General features: G+C 43.1%; 1 protein-coding gene across 11 annotated transcripts in view; it reads right to left on the bottom strand.

Annotated features, from left to right (window-relative positions):
- DAZAP1 (DAZ associated protein 1) overlaps positions 1-14,880 on the bottom strand; it is a 39,525-nt gene that overhangs the window by 10,433 nt on the left and 14,212 nt on the right. For 7 of the 11 annotated variants that reach the window (XM_038739904.1, XM_038739896.1, XM_038739898.1 and 4 more), the window contains 4 exons: positions 14,553-14,618; positions 8,723-8,833; positions 7,039-7,087; positions 2,893-2,975 (listed from right to left, as the gene is read on the bottom strand). In XM_038739904.1, the coding sequence (XP_038595832.1) occupies positions 2,893-2,975; positions 7,039-7,087; positions 8,723-8,833; positions 14,553-14,618 (309 nt within the window). Of the gene's footprint in view, positions 1-2,892; positions 2,976-7,038; positions 7,088-8,722; positions 8,834-14,552; positions 14,619-14,880 lie in introns of those variants that run through there. The other 4 variants (XM_038739897.1, XM_038739899.1, XM_038739903.1 and 1 more) reach the window with 3 other exon arrangements.

The raw sequence follows: 14,880 nt of genomic DNA, 5'->3' as shown, positions 1-14,880 counted from the left end.
ACAAGCAGACAAAAGTGTGATCTTTCCGACCAATCCACATCTGCAGTGTTTCCAGATCAGCCAATTGAGCAGGGGCTTTCTCCCCAAAGCAAAGAGCCCACTCTGAGAGAGGGTACTACAGCTTTAAATAATCAATGGCAATGGTGCGTTTGGAAATTAGACTTTAAAGCCAACCCAGTCTAACTGCAATTTTGGCTCTGCTCATACCTGAGAAACACCCGCTTGGCTTTTACTTAAGATTTTTATTTAAAATGTCTAATGGAAGATAAAGACTTACCTTCCCCAGGCTAACGCTTAAAGAATCTCGATTAACTCAAAATAATGTCAGAGGGAATGGATGTGATAAGAGAATCTTACATTACATCTAACGAAAAAAAAGGTAAACAAACATGCAATAAAAATGAACAGTTGAATCAGTAAGCAAATCTTCATACTGTGTTGAGTAACCCAGAACCTTTGCTATTTTAAACGTTCAACAAACCACATTTTATTTTCAAGACTTAAACTGAGTGGCTTGGAATCCTAGAAGATAAGTGTTCTTGATCTACTTACACTTAGCACTTACATTCTAGACACAAAGTTCAGCTTTACTGCTCCCTTAAAGAAATCCCCTCAACCCGGCCCCAGTTTTCTTGATTAATGGAAATCCTCAGCACTCGTGTATTCCAAAATTTAAGAATTTTTACTTTCTGATCAATTTTAATGGGTGCCAGAGCACAAAGAAAATAAATTTGACTCACCACTGGGGCTGAGCAGCAGGACAAGGGAGGTATTTTGTATTCAGAATTTCTCCTGCTCTGCCTTAAAAATCATTCATGTCAGAGAACAAACAGAAAATAGGCACAGTGCTAGGACAAAGGTTTGTGCCTACCCTCATTCCCCTTGCCTTCTGCTCATGCCCCAAGGACATTCTACATGGTGGTAACAAAACCTCCCTGAGCTGAAAGCTCTGCTACAGTGGACCAAGGGAATTTTACAAAGAACTCAAATTAATGAGTCTTCACACACTTTCCTTAAGGGAATTTGGTTCCTGCTTGCAAAAGCAAAGTAGTCCTTGCGATTTAGAATTTTTACCCTTTAATAACAGAATGTATGGATGCAGTCACCTCGGCCATACATTTTTAATTCCCAACTGGGGAAACTCGCATTTTGAAAACCATTAATAACCCATGCTAGGAGGGAGGGAGGATTGTCTAAATGGCCAGATTTCAATTACACAGGAATAAACAGGAACTCAAAGCGTTATTTTTTATTTTTAATCAGAGTGGGACTATTTAAACGACATATGCTTGCCCAGTTTTGGCCATCTTTTCTACACCCTGTGAGTGAAGGAACTGGAAAGCATTCTCTCAGTAATGCTTGGTAGTGAGCTTGTTCAAAAGTCACGGCTGTTTACATAAACAGGGGACCTTGGGGAAATGATCACTAGACCACTAGCTGACAAATTCAGCAAAACATTTTCTGCCTTGTACCTAAGGATTACACGTTGTTCAAGACTGTGTTGCAGGATCTTAAACTATTGAATGCCATCTCTTTTGAATTTGTGATCATAATCACCATGCATCTTTGAAATCTGCATGCTAATTTTAAACTTGAACGCTTCGATAAGTGTCTGTCTGCAATTTTTCCTTTTTCCCCATGTTAAAATACACTTCGCTAGGACTTCAATTTTAAACCACCTGCATTTCAAAAATAATTAAAAACCCTTGGATCTGAATAATGAGAATAATTTTAAATCTAACACCCATTTTGTGGGAAGAGGTTGGGGTGACAATCGCCAAGACAGCTAACCATCAGCCCAAGATGTGTCTGAGAGACTAGACAAGACAAAGGAGTCTTCTGCATTCAAAGGGTAATAATAAGATCAAGAGCAGGAAAATAGTTGGCACTATTACTGAGCTTGCCTATGCCCTACACACTACTAGTGGTTTTAAAAAAAACCCAAACCATAAGTTTCCTTTCAAATTCAGATTCCAAAGTACATGGAGTATTAACTGCAAAAAGTTCTGGATTTCCAGAATCTCTCCCAGCTAATCATTCTGGAGTTCACTTTCCAGAAGCAGTGAGAAGAGGAGGTATGGGCATGGTTTGGGTATGAACTTGCTTAATCCCTTCTGTTTGTTTTTCCTTAAGCCAAGGAATGGAACCTGGCAATCCCCAAAGTGTGTTTTCTTCCTCCCATTCCTACTCTTCACCTTTAGCAAATTAGCAACACAGTATGAAGATGAAACAACCAGAGGTCACTTAACTGCATTGTGGTTAAATACTATATAGAGAATGTGGGTTTGTACCAAAGTATCACAGTAAGTGACCCAATTTTGAAAACCAATCCTTCATGATGTTCCGTTGTTCGGTTCAGTTTAAGCGATAACTTGGGAGTGGTCAAAGGTACATTTCTACTCACAGTACCAGATCAGTCTAGAGAATTTGAACATAAGAAGCCACATCTGAAGGAGTGGTATCTGAAACCGAGCCTTAGCCAACTCAAGTGATTTCACTGGAAGCCAGATTTATGCATGCAAATTTCTAGCTTCCCTCCCCCACCTCCATGAACACTCAGCATTCCAAATGATAACCTGAAAGAATGGCACACCTAAGTACCGGGAAGCTATTTATGAAGAAACCCAGGGAAGCGCAACAAAACTGGCATATATTTAAGACGACCCACTTCCTCTGAGATAGGGACTGCCTGAATCTCTTCACTCCTGGCAAACTACTGGCTTTAAAAATTTAAGGGGGGCATGCCCAAGAAAACACCTCCTAGTGCCGGTGCAACCTTCTAAACTCTTTCTCGTGAGGAAACCACCACCTCAACTTGTGTCTACCAGTGAAACCCCCAGTTGCCCAAGGCTTGGTTTGGTCTTAAGGTAAAATAAAACTACAACTACACACTTTTTTGCCCATGATGTCGTGAAAATGCATGTTGACAGCCTGGTCCACTGATTGTTGGTCCTCGAAAGTAATAAATCCAAAACCTAGCCAACGACGAAGAGTGAATCAAGGTAGCAGGGTGTTGTGACACAAAACAGGATGATGAACAGTATTAGGGGTGGACCAAGGGTTCAAACAAGGGTTTCAGAAAAAGCCTACAAGCATATGCCTGCCCATTTTTTCAATGTCATAACCCCAAAACAGGGGACTAGGGTAGTGTGTCTGTCAAGTGTTAGGCACTTGCTCTTTTCCAAATCGTGCAGTTGCAAAACAACCAATTAAAATGGTTCCCATTTACCTGGCTAGGGCACCCCTCTCCCCCACCCAGAGCTGAGCTCAGAGATACATGGAGCAATGTGAATTCTATCCCCCCTAAATAAAATTTTGAAATCTACACAAGGATTACTGGCTACGAATACGAAATACGGATTCAGAGGGGTAAAATGTCAAACCTGTTACACTAACTACTCATGTATGAACACTGGATGCAGATTTGCTTTCTGAAACCCAAGATTTTCCCCCTTGGTTTGTATTTTGCTTTGCAGCTAGTGCTGACAGCAGCCAAATATTGCTCTAAAGCGTTAAACAGAAATACAGTATCTATAACAGTTAGTGTCTCGCTAAGCTTCCCCAACTATGTTGGGGAAGCCCAAGGAGGCCTATCAGATAAGGTTATATATAATAAATACACAAAGATACAGGCCAAAATGAATTCCAGCAGGTCAAATTCTGCTGTCAGCAGCAAGAGCAAGAGACATCACTAAAATAAAATAAAAAAATAAGGAAAAAAAAAAAAACTTTAGCATTTCCCAAACACAAGAGAGTGGCAGTATAAACGAAGTTTGGTAGCTCTGGGATGAAAGCAGCACTTCATCACAATATATTTGTCTGAAGTTAACTGGAATTCTTAAGCCCAGAAGAGGATCCTTTCAAGTCTTTGAATGGAGCATTAAAATCAGTTTCGATTACCAACTTTCATCTAGAGGCAAGGGGTATCGGATGGGCACCATCCACCTACAGAGATGGTCCATTGACTCTGTTCACAAAAGGAAGATTGTTGGGAGACAGATGCCAGGAAGAACTTGGAAGAGAGCAAGATGAAATCCTGAAAGAATTCAGGTCTGCAGCAGAAGGACCAAAGATAACAGGAGTCCAGACCCAGATAGAATCCATCAATATATAATTTCTTTTTTTTCTTTTTTTCTTTTTTTGAGAGAGAGAACATGGCAAGAGAAAGTTTACAAAAACCCAGTCCCTTCTGGCCCTTGAGGGGGAGGGGGAGAAGCAAACTTGTTAATGGACTTGAAATTGGTTATTAAAGCATATTTAAAAGAGGGGATATAGGAAAACACTCAGGTCACTGAGGATTAGCCGAACTCATGTACAGTCAATAGCCAAGTTCTAAACACACTAAAAGGGGAAAAACTCAAGTTATGGATTACCAGGATCAGTTCATAAAGCCTGCCTCAAGTCTGGATTTCTTTGGGGAGTAAACAAAAGTTGATAAGGGGACACCATGGCTCTAGTTACCTGGGACTTTGGAGAAGTTTTTAAAAAGGGCCCGGGGGTAAGTAAAACAATAGGCAATGAAAGGGATGGGGGAGAAGGAGACTTCAAATGAGTTGACAAAGATTATTAGTTAAATACAACTGAGATTGGTGCTGAGATCAATTTGACTTATTTTCGGGAATCAGTGCCCCAGCCATGGATGAAATTTGAAGTTCAAAACTGGGCGTGGAATAAACACAAAGGGAGGAAGGCAAAAGTTTTAACTTTGACTTGCAAGGAAAACTGAAAGGTAAGTGAAGAAGGCACTTCAGGGAGAAACAAATGTTAGGTACCAAGGTTAGGAACTCGAAAAGGGAATATACTCAACAGCATTACACTATGAAACAATGTGCTGGGGGTTGTCTGAGGAGGAATAAATGCATCTATTGAATACAAACTAAAGAAGTGGTTTATAGCATTAAGGCATCCCATGCAGAATATTGTGTACAGATAAACTTCCATTATATCATAGAAATGGAGATAGAGAAACATTGCAAAAGATCCAAATGTTCCAAAAAAAGTTTGGAAAAATCAGCAGGACACCCCGTGGGGTAGCCAGCTAACTCAGAAGGGATGGGTCTACTCACACCCTGCTTTCCCATTTTCTCTCTGAACCAGAGAAGGGGATAAAAAGCCTAGGGATGTGATTTTGCCAGGCAAATTTTGCTTCCGAATATGGGTAGCAGTGGCATCTCCACAGTCAAGCAGCTGAAGGAACACCACCATGTGACTGGGGCCTTTTTTTTTTTTGCCCTGGCTAAAGTTCTGCTCTTCAGTTATTCACTCCTCAGGGGTGCCCTCAGCTGCCTCCCATCAGTCCATTCCTGATGCAGACGATTCTCCTCCCGACCCCTGCCCTCAGCAGCACGCTGCCCCGACGGAGCCAGGCAATAGCTCTGACTCTACCCCAGTCGCCCCATCTCTCCTGGAGGCTCGATGCTCCGATCAGCCGACCTGTTCCTTTGGGCTCCTGGCCAAGATCGGAGGGTCAGGACTTGAGCAGAGAGCCTGAGGCCGGGCCTGTGGTATTTGACAAATACCAAAACACGTAGATGCACTGCACTGGTGATACAAAAGGAATGGGACTCCAGAAATCCCTCTTGCTGAGACGTGGCAAGATGGGGATAAAAACATCGGATAAAACCACACATCACCCAGGTGATGAGGCAACGTGGGTTTTTTGTTTGCTTGGTCTTTTTTTGTTTGTTTGTTTTAAAGTCTTCTCAAACTCTAGGATGTTTTCACCAAATCCGTGGATCACATCCTTCCACTTCTTGTAAAAATGGACAGTACTAACAAGAACCAACATGTCTTAGATTAAGGGGGTCTAACCAGGAAATAGATTGCCTAGGGAATGCAGCTTTCAAGATTACATCACCAACGAGGAAGCAGAACAGAAAAATATATTGAAACTTCGTTTACACCCCAATGAAGACAAAGCCCGTCCCTCCTCTGACTGTGGAACTGGCCTGTACCTGTGTGATATATTTAATACCTAGAGAAAAGAAATCTAAAGAGATATCGTTAATCACAATCAAACAATCCACAGAGAAAAACTTACTTAACATTACTGTACATTACTATGAAACACTTAAATATGTCACTAAGGATGTATGTCTAAATTAAAAATAAAACTAAGACTTAACAGCTTAATAAATATGAGGGGAAGAATACATTACTTAATAGTGGAATCAGAAGAGAAAATGAAAGTTCAAATGGCAAACTATTCTCCAGCATGTTCAGAACATGCTACAGGGTGGTTGTTGCTTAGTGCAATCATAAAATATTGCCTCGAATATTCAGCAGATGTTGGATGCAGTGAATGACATGATAGCTATGGCAGGCAGACAGACCAAAACTTACAGGTTTGCTCACACAGCCTGTACAAGAGTTACTCACTAGCCAAAAACTCAGGGGAAAAACAAAAATCAAAAGCAAAACAAAACACCCACAAAAACACACCCACGCCATAGATCCATTGGGAGGTGCTGTGGTTTTGCAACTTATATAAAAATTGCTTTTCTTAATCCTCACATGGAACAGTTGGAATAAATGCACAGAACAAAAAGGAAAGTGTGGCATGGATGAACAGACCTCCAATTCCAACCAGAGACCATTTGAACCAAGGGGAAAGGGAAGGGGAGGGGGAAACCAGGCTGATGGGGTGAAATCAGGCTTCCAAGTACGTTCATGTTGGCTTCAAACAGGAGACACGTCTTAAGCAGAATCAGTTCACCACAATTTAAAATACCTACAAATCTTTCTACACACATTTAAAAACAGAAACCATATTTAATTAACGTCAAGTTTTCAAAACTTCAATTAAAAAGGACCAGCAAAAAAAGTGAATGCAAAATGTCTGACCTTAAAAAGCACAAACACACTTAATGGGGTTGCATGTGAAAAACCTCCACCTTAAGTATTTGTCTTGAAAATCTTTTAGTGAGGCAATGCTTAAAAAAAAATTCTACCTATTTTTTTTTAATGTGTGAAATAGTTTGCCATCTGAGTAAAGGAGAAGATGAAGAAGTTTCAAGGACAAACTAGATCAGCCTTTACCTCGGGGCCTCTGCTTCTCTGCGTCATAGATCATTACAACTTCACTGACCTGAAAAGGAAGGGAAATTCTACTAAGTATGCTCTCGAGGGAACATCACAACAGCCCGCAGAATAGACCAGTATTTAGCATTCTATAAAAAGAGAACAAATAAATACCTGTTCTGGCCATTAGAATTTTGCAGGGAGGCACGCACACACACAGACACACACACACCCCCACCAACTAACCAACAGCTGAAACAAGCTAACTCAGTCATGAAGTTAAGCAATAATGGCTAGAAAAAGGTTACAGTCTTTAACTGTGAAGCTCCTGATTTGAATGTCATTGTTTTATGTTTTACAATTTTATTGTGTTTTACAATTTTATATATATATATATATACACACATATACACTAATATCTATTCCCCAGCCTTGGTTAGCCATCTCCCAAGTAACCATAATAAAGAGGATTAGGAAGACCCAGATAACTGAAATCACACATTACCTAAAAGCCTCAATTCAACCCTTTGCTTCAACCCCCACATTTTATTGGAGCTGATAAGTGGCAAACCTGACCAGTTTGATGTCTATCACCTCTCTAAAAGCACTGAAACGGTCAGCAGCAGCCAGAAACTCGAGGAAGAAGGCACCCAAATAATCCACTAAATGGATGCTCAGTTTTCTGAATAACTGAAGTTGACCATGCTGAGGCTGGTCTTAAAAGTGGATTTTTGCATATTCCATGTCAACTCACCCTGCCCACCATCATAAAATTCCATCTATGAGTAAAAGTAGAGAAAATAAGAAATATCAAGGAAAAATGGAACAGGTTCACTTGTGAGTCTTGGAAATATTTAAGAGCAACCAATTGGAATTGGGATCCAGGTCATCTACTAGCTAGTGAGGGCTCCAATGCCCACTTCCAGTTACCTGACCCCATCTGACAACTGCTAATGAATGATGGTGGCTTTGCCCTGTGACTCTCAAGTTCGAGTTCCAAACAAAATAACAGCTGCAACTGAGAACAGCCCATCAAGAGCTCCCTTCTCTCTTATGGGCTAGCAACTACACTAACTGCCCGGTCCCAATGTAAAGTTAGTTTCTGAAGGCTGAGAGTTTTGTTCTCTGCCACCACTGTCCAATTGAACCAACTGATCATGCCTGAAAAACCCAGCTGCCACATCAAGCAAGAGTCGAAACCTGGGTTTCCATCAACTATCTCTCCTCCTTGCTTGCTAGACAGAAGGTGAACCCTTTGGGTGATCTTTATCTTCCAAAGTCCTTGCTCTTCCAAACCTCAGAGGAAAGCTCAAACCCCAAGAATGAATTAAGACAACATCAGCTTCTTTGGAGACAATGGATAGGGCTTGGGTGAGTGTGAGAGGGAGAGAGGGAGGGAGAAGGACAAACGTTTGGGATATGAACCACCAATTAAGGTATATTTTACTGTACACATGGTTGTCCATCATCCTTGACAGCACCACTGGTGGTGAAGTACTCCTAAGGGCGTATTTGTGGCTGAACAGGCCACTGCCAAAGTCCCAACAACACCGATGGCTCTTGTGAATGACTTCAACTGTACGGTTCTTTGTCTCTGGAAAAATGGACTTAACAGCTTAATCAAATCAGAGAGACAGCAAGCAGCAAAGGGAGGGCACCTCTTCTAACAAGCCAACAGCCACTGTCAGGGTAAATGACTCACCACTCCAAATTTCTTGAAGTACTCCCTGAGCTCAGTCTCGCCACAATTGTGAGGGATCCCACCAACAAATATTTTATTTGATTTATTGTTATCGCTCCTAGGTCCTTTCTGCTGTGTCAAAAAGGAGAGTTTAGGTTAGTTCACTCTGGAAATTCAGTACTTCAGATTCACCTTGCACCGCCACAACCCACAAGTTTTAAGGAGAACACTTGGGCTCTGGGCAGACTCCTCCCCATAGTAAATCCTCATTTTCTAGCATGTCAGATATGGTGGGTACCTGGAATCACTTTGAGGGAAGAGAAGAGCCTCATTAGCTGGACAGGTATTTCTCCATTAGGCAATGAGAAGCAGCAGGCATTGACACTGCCACACCTAAAGTGAGTTGTCAAGAGACTAGGCTTTTTCATTGGTAAGAGCTAAGGATTTGATTCCCCCAAGAACTAGCCTGCGGTTTTTCTGGGGGTCTAATCAGTGGCTAGTTTCTGAAGAAGGCACTGGCAACTGGGAACCCAGACCTGACTCCAGATGCATGACAACACTAGGACTGTGACAAGTGACCAAAGCTGACAGCAGGCAGAAGTAAATAACTTTAAAATTTCCTTCTGCCACCTCCCCTACTCTGCAGTGGGACCTCTAACTTGTTCAAATAAAAAATGAATACATAACGGAGCTGGGACAAAGTCAACCGCTTAGTACAGTGCTTTGCACATAGTAAGCGCTCAATAAATGCAACTGCATGAATGAATGAATACTGAAAGCAATGGACAATACTTTTACTCCCCCAAGACTGCTAAGATCTCGAGTTGAGCTATTTTTGTTTTATTATTTTAATTTGTTTGTCCATTATCCTTATGGAGGTCAGATTTTCTCTCTCCTTCAAAATGTTCCAGGAAAAAGAAGGAAAAAAAAACAGGAGTGAAAAATATATCTGGATATGGCCTAGGTGAGGAAAAATATGAAGTCTGATTCTCCCAGTGTCTAAGTTTACATCCTGGTAATAAGCCAGGCATTTTGACCGAATGACTGACCTTTAACCCCTTCCAAACCAAGGACAGATAGACACAGTGAAATACAGCTGTGTGCGCACAACAAACTAGAATAGGCAAAACATGGCCTGCAGACTGGATACGGTCCACTAGACAACTTAACCTAGCGATCTCCCCCTACAATGAAGACCTTCCAGCCATGTATATTGGTAGTAACACCCTGGTATGCCAAGACCCCCAAAATCATTGAAGTAGGCATCTGGGATCGGCTTGTGGCCAGGATGCCAGATCTGTGGGTGAAATGACTGCACTCACCACCACCACCCCCTTTTTTTTTTTGCTATCAGCCAGTCTGCAGCCATGCATCACAAGTGTTTACTTGGGGCAGTGAAGTGTCCGAGGACTGTACAACAAGTTCTGAATTGTTCAATTTTAATGTTTTTCCTTGCTCTGATTCACTTGAGTAGCTGACATTTCCCTGTGTGTCTGGCTGCCACTTCCTCCCCCGACCCCTAATTAGACAGTCAGCCTGGTGTGAACCAGGAACTGTGTCTTCTTCCCTGCTCTCAGTCAATAGTGATTAATACCTATTACTTATAAAGCTTTATACTATCTCACAAGCCCCAATCAATCGCATTTATTGAAGGCTTATTGTGTGCAGAGCACTGTACTAAGCGCTTGTGAGAGCACAATTAAGCAATAGACACATTCCCTGCCCATAACGAGCTTTCAGTCTAGAGAGAGGAAGACAGGCAACAATAGGAATAAATAAAATTACAGATATGTACAGTGCTGTGGGAAGGGGGAAGAGCAAGGGGAACAAGTCAGGGTGACGCAGAAGGGAGTGGAAGATGAGGAAAGGTGGGGCTTAACCTGGGAAGGCCTCTTGGAGATTCAATAAGGCTTTGAAGGAGGGGAGAGTAATTATCTGGCAGATTTCAGGAGGGAGGACATTCCAGGCCAGAGGCAGGAAGTGGGCTAGGGGTCGGTGGTGAGATAGGTGAGACTGAAGCATAGTGAGGTTAGCACTAGAGGAGGGAAGTGTGAAGGCTGGGTTGTAGGAGAGAAGTGAGGTGAGGTAGGAGGGGGCAAAATGGAGGAGTGCTTTAAAGCCAATGGTGAGTAGTTTTTGTTTGATGCGGAGGTGGATGGGCAACAACTGGAGTTTTTGAAGAGCGGGGTGACATGTCCTAAACGGTTTTGTAGAAAAATAATCTGGGCAGCAGAGTGAAATATGGACTGGAGTGGAGAGACAGAAAGCTGGGAAGTCAGCAGGGAGGCTGATGCAGTAATTCAGGTGGGATAAGATGAGTGCTTGGATTAACATGGTAGCAGTTTAGATGGAAAGGAAAGGGCAGATTTTAGCGATGTTGTGAAGGTAGAACCGAAAAGATTTAGTGATGGATTGAATATGTGGTTGAGAGAGTGGAGTCAAGGATAACACCAAGGTTATGGGTTTGTGAGACAGGAAAGATGGTGCCATCTACAGTGATGGAAAAGTCAGGCAGAGGACAGGGTTTGGGTGGGAAGATAAGGAGTTCTGTTTTGGACATGTTAAGTTTGAAGTGATGGGAGGACATCCAAATAGAGATGTCTTGAAGGCAGGAGGAGATGTGAGATTGGAGAGAGGGAGAGAGATCAGGGCTGGAGATGTAGATTTGGGTATCATCTGCATAGAGGTGGTAATTGAAGCCATGGGAGCAAATGAGTTCTCCAAGGGAGTGGGTGTAGACGGAGAATAGAAGGGGGCCCAGAACTGAGCTATGAGGGACCCCCCACAGTTAAGGGGTGGGAGGCAGAGGAGGAGCCTGAGAATGAATGGCCAGAGCGACAAGAGGAAAACCAGGGGAGGACAGAGTCAGTGAAGCCAAAATTGGATAACATTTCCAGGAGAAGTGGGTGGTTGACAGTGTCAAAGGCAGCTGAGAGGCCGATGAGGATTAAGATGGAGTAGAGGCCGCTGGATTTGGCAAGATGATCACTGGTAACTTTTGAGAGGGCAGTTTCTGCAGAGTGAAGGCGACGGAAGCCAAGCTGGAGGGGTCAAGGAGAGAATCTGAGGAGAGGAATTTGAGACAGTGGGTGTAGACAAATTGCTAAAGGATTTTGGAGAGGAATGGTCAATGAGTAGGTTGGCATTAGAGGAGCAAAGTGTGTGCGCTGGGTTGTAGTAAGAAAGTAGCAAGGTGAAGTAGGAGGGGGCAAAGTGATTGAGATTGTCCTCTCTTGCTATGCACTTGTACAGTGCTCTGCACTCTGTAAGCACTTAATAACTACCAATCATTGACTGTCTGTTCTAAGCCTCCTAAAGAGGCTTCAGATAACACTCTTCTCAAAGGCAGGGCTGCCAACTGCCAAAACTAGTTTTTACAAGCATGATGAATGTAAATTACAGATTTTCAAATTTTTTTTACTGAAAGATCAAAAATGGCAGAGAGCAGGTGATCCCAGGGGGAGAGGGGTGGTGACTACTCGCATGAGAACAGCCGGTTGGACTCACAACAGACACTGTATCTGGGCACCCTTCACTTTAAAGGTGGAGGCAGCAGCAATAGAGTGGTGGTGGTGGCTGGGACAAGAACCACCCCCTGGATGCCTCCTGCCTGGACGATCCCCAGGTGTGGCAACTGCTGGGATTTATCGGTGTAGAAATAGGTTTTATGGCTGATTTCAGTGCATCTTCATGGACAGTTGTCAGCCCTTCTCAAAGGGCCTAGTTTACTATCAGGGAACAAACTTACTGGGTTCAGTATGCCCACCCAATTTAAAGAGCAACTCAAACCACTCATCTTTATTCCTTGAGACTGGAAGCTCCTTGGGGGCAGGAATCGTGTCTACCAACTCTGTTGTACTGTATTCTCCCAGGTGCTTCGCTGTGAGCCCGTTGTTGGGTAGGGATTGGCTCTGTTGCTGAATTGTACTTTCCAAGCGCTTAGTCCAAGCGCTTAGTAAGCGCTTAATAAATACAACTGAATGAATGAATGCTCTGCACCCAGAAGGTGCTCAGTATATACCATTGATTGAATGATTCCCCTGACCAGGTTCTTTGGTTCCTCTTCAGTAGAGCCTTAGGGACATTGGGGTCTAGAACACAGGACTGGGATTCAGATACGAATTCTGATCGCAGCGCCTCCACTTGCCTGCTGTGTGACTTTGGGCAAGTCACTTAACTTTTCTGTGCCTCAGTTTCCTTGTCTGTAAAATGGGGTGAAACACCCACTCCCTCCACCCCTGCTTTTGACTGTGAGCCCCATGTGAGAGAGGGACTGTTTCTGAACTGATTATCCTGGGTCTACCCTAGTGCTTAGCACATAGTAAGCACCTAACAAATGCAATTACTAATTAGGGTATCTACTGTCTTGTAGTCTCTGCATAAAAATGCTGTTTTAAAGAAAGGTGAACTACAGCTTTCAAAATTCAACATCTACTGCTTCTCAAGTCTATGAAGTCTCTAGATTCTAATGTAAGAGAGAGGAGAAAACGGACATCGGTAACACTGGAAGCAGCTAAGTTGGGGATCCCAGCAGATAAAAGGTTTAAACTCCCCACATAAAGATAGGAACAAAAACTGTCTGGGGTAAATATTGGCTATTTATAAAGTCCTCACTGTCTAACCTCTCCCTGCTTCAAATTATAATTTAATCTTCTAAATGCTACACAACTAATTTCTCTGGCTCTTTAACAGGGACGAGCACTCTTTTTTTTTTTTTAAAAAAAAAGCTCTTTTGTTTGTAGAAGTATCCTAGAAACAAGCTACTATGGTTCCCAACCATTAGTTTAGAAAGCCCCTATTCCTGAGAAGGTCCGTATATTTCCCTGGTTAGCCTTCTCTCTCCACCCCCCCGACTTTCCCCCCAAACCGACCCCCCAACCTCTCTTGCAGTGCAGGATTAAGTGGTTTGAACTCCTATTTTATAGTAGGGCAAACTTAGGTCAAAGCGGGTGACTTGCCAAAGGGGAGAATATGCTAAACTTGAAATCAAGAGTTTGGTGCTCTTCCCATTAGACTATGCTGTCAGCATGGTTGAAGGAGAGAGCAATCAATCAATCGTATTTATTGAGCGCGTACTGTGTGCAGAGCACTGTACTAAGCGCTTGGGAAGTACAAGTTGGCAACATATAGAGACAGTCCCTACCCAACAGTGGGCTCACAGTCTAAAAGGGGGAGACAGAGAACAGAACCAAACATACTAACAAAATAAAATAAATAGAATAGATATGTACAAGTAAAATAAATAAATAGAGTAATAAATATGTACAAACATATATACAGGTGCTGTGGGGAAGGGAAGGAGGTAAGATGGGGGATGGAGGGGGGATGAGGGGGAGAGGAAGGAAGGGGTTCAGTCTGGGAAGGCCTCCTGGAGGAGGTGAGCACTCAGTAGGGCCTTGAAGGGAGGTAGAGAGCTAGCTTGGTGGATGGGCAGAGGGAGGGCATTCCAGGCCCGGGGGATGACGTGGGCTGGGGGTCGACGGCGGGACAGGCGAGAACGAGGCACGGTGAGGAGATTAGTGTCAGAGGAGCGGAGGGTGCGGGGTGGGCTGGAGAAGGAGAGAAGGGAGGTGAGGTAGGAGGGGGCGAGGTGATGGAGAGCCTTGAAGCCCAGGGTGAGGAGTTTCTGCCTGATGCGCAGATTGAGGGACTTCCAGTCTGGGAAATGGGATAAATAGCTCCCAAAGGCTGGATTCCCAAGCATTTCTCTTAAAGAAGGCCTGGTTGCTCATATGTCAAACTAGAAAAATCTTCCCTTGCTCCACCCTCCACCAGCCTCCATGCTGATCCCTGTTTATAAGAAGCAGAAGGAGTCCAGAAGTCAAGGACCTGGGAGGGCGCACTCCCTTACCCATCCTTCCTTTGGCCTTGTTCTCTCCGGCTGCATTCCCCGGGGTGTGCATGGCTTTGGATCAATCTGTAGGAAGTTGCAAGTCAGACAATATATAAATGTACAAAATGGTCTGCTCTATGAAATGAGTTTCTAGCAGTATCAGCCAGTGGTAGTAGAGATGTCCACGAACTCACTGGGTGAATATACGTTACTTCAATAACATAAGCGCTAAACTTAATGAATACATTTCAGGTAGTCCCACAGGTGATATATTTAGCTTAATAGCCACAAATGAAATTTCAGCTATTGAGATAAGTTTAAGTTAAGAAACAATTCAAAATGAATA

This window comes from Tachyglossus aculeatus, chromosome X1 (assembly GCF_015852505.1).
Source record: "Tachyglossus aculeatus isolate mTacAcu1 chromosome X1, mTacAcu1.pri, whole genome shotgun sequence".
Taxonomy (NCBI): Eukaryota; Metazoa; Chordata; class Mammalia; order Monotremata; family Tachyglossidae; genus Tachyglossus; species Tachyglossus aculeatus.
This window is presented reverse-complemented; position numbering and strand designations above follow the sequence as displayed.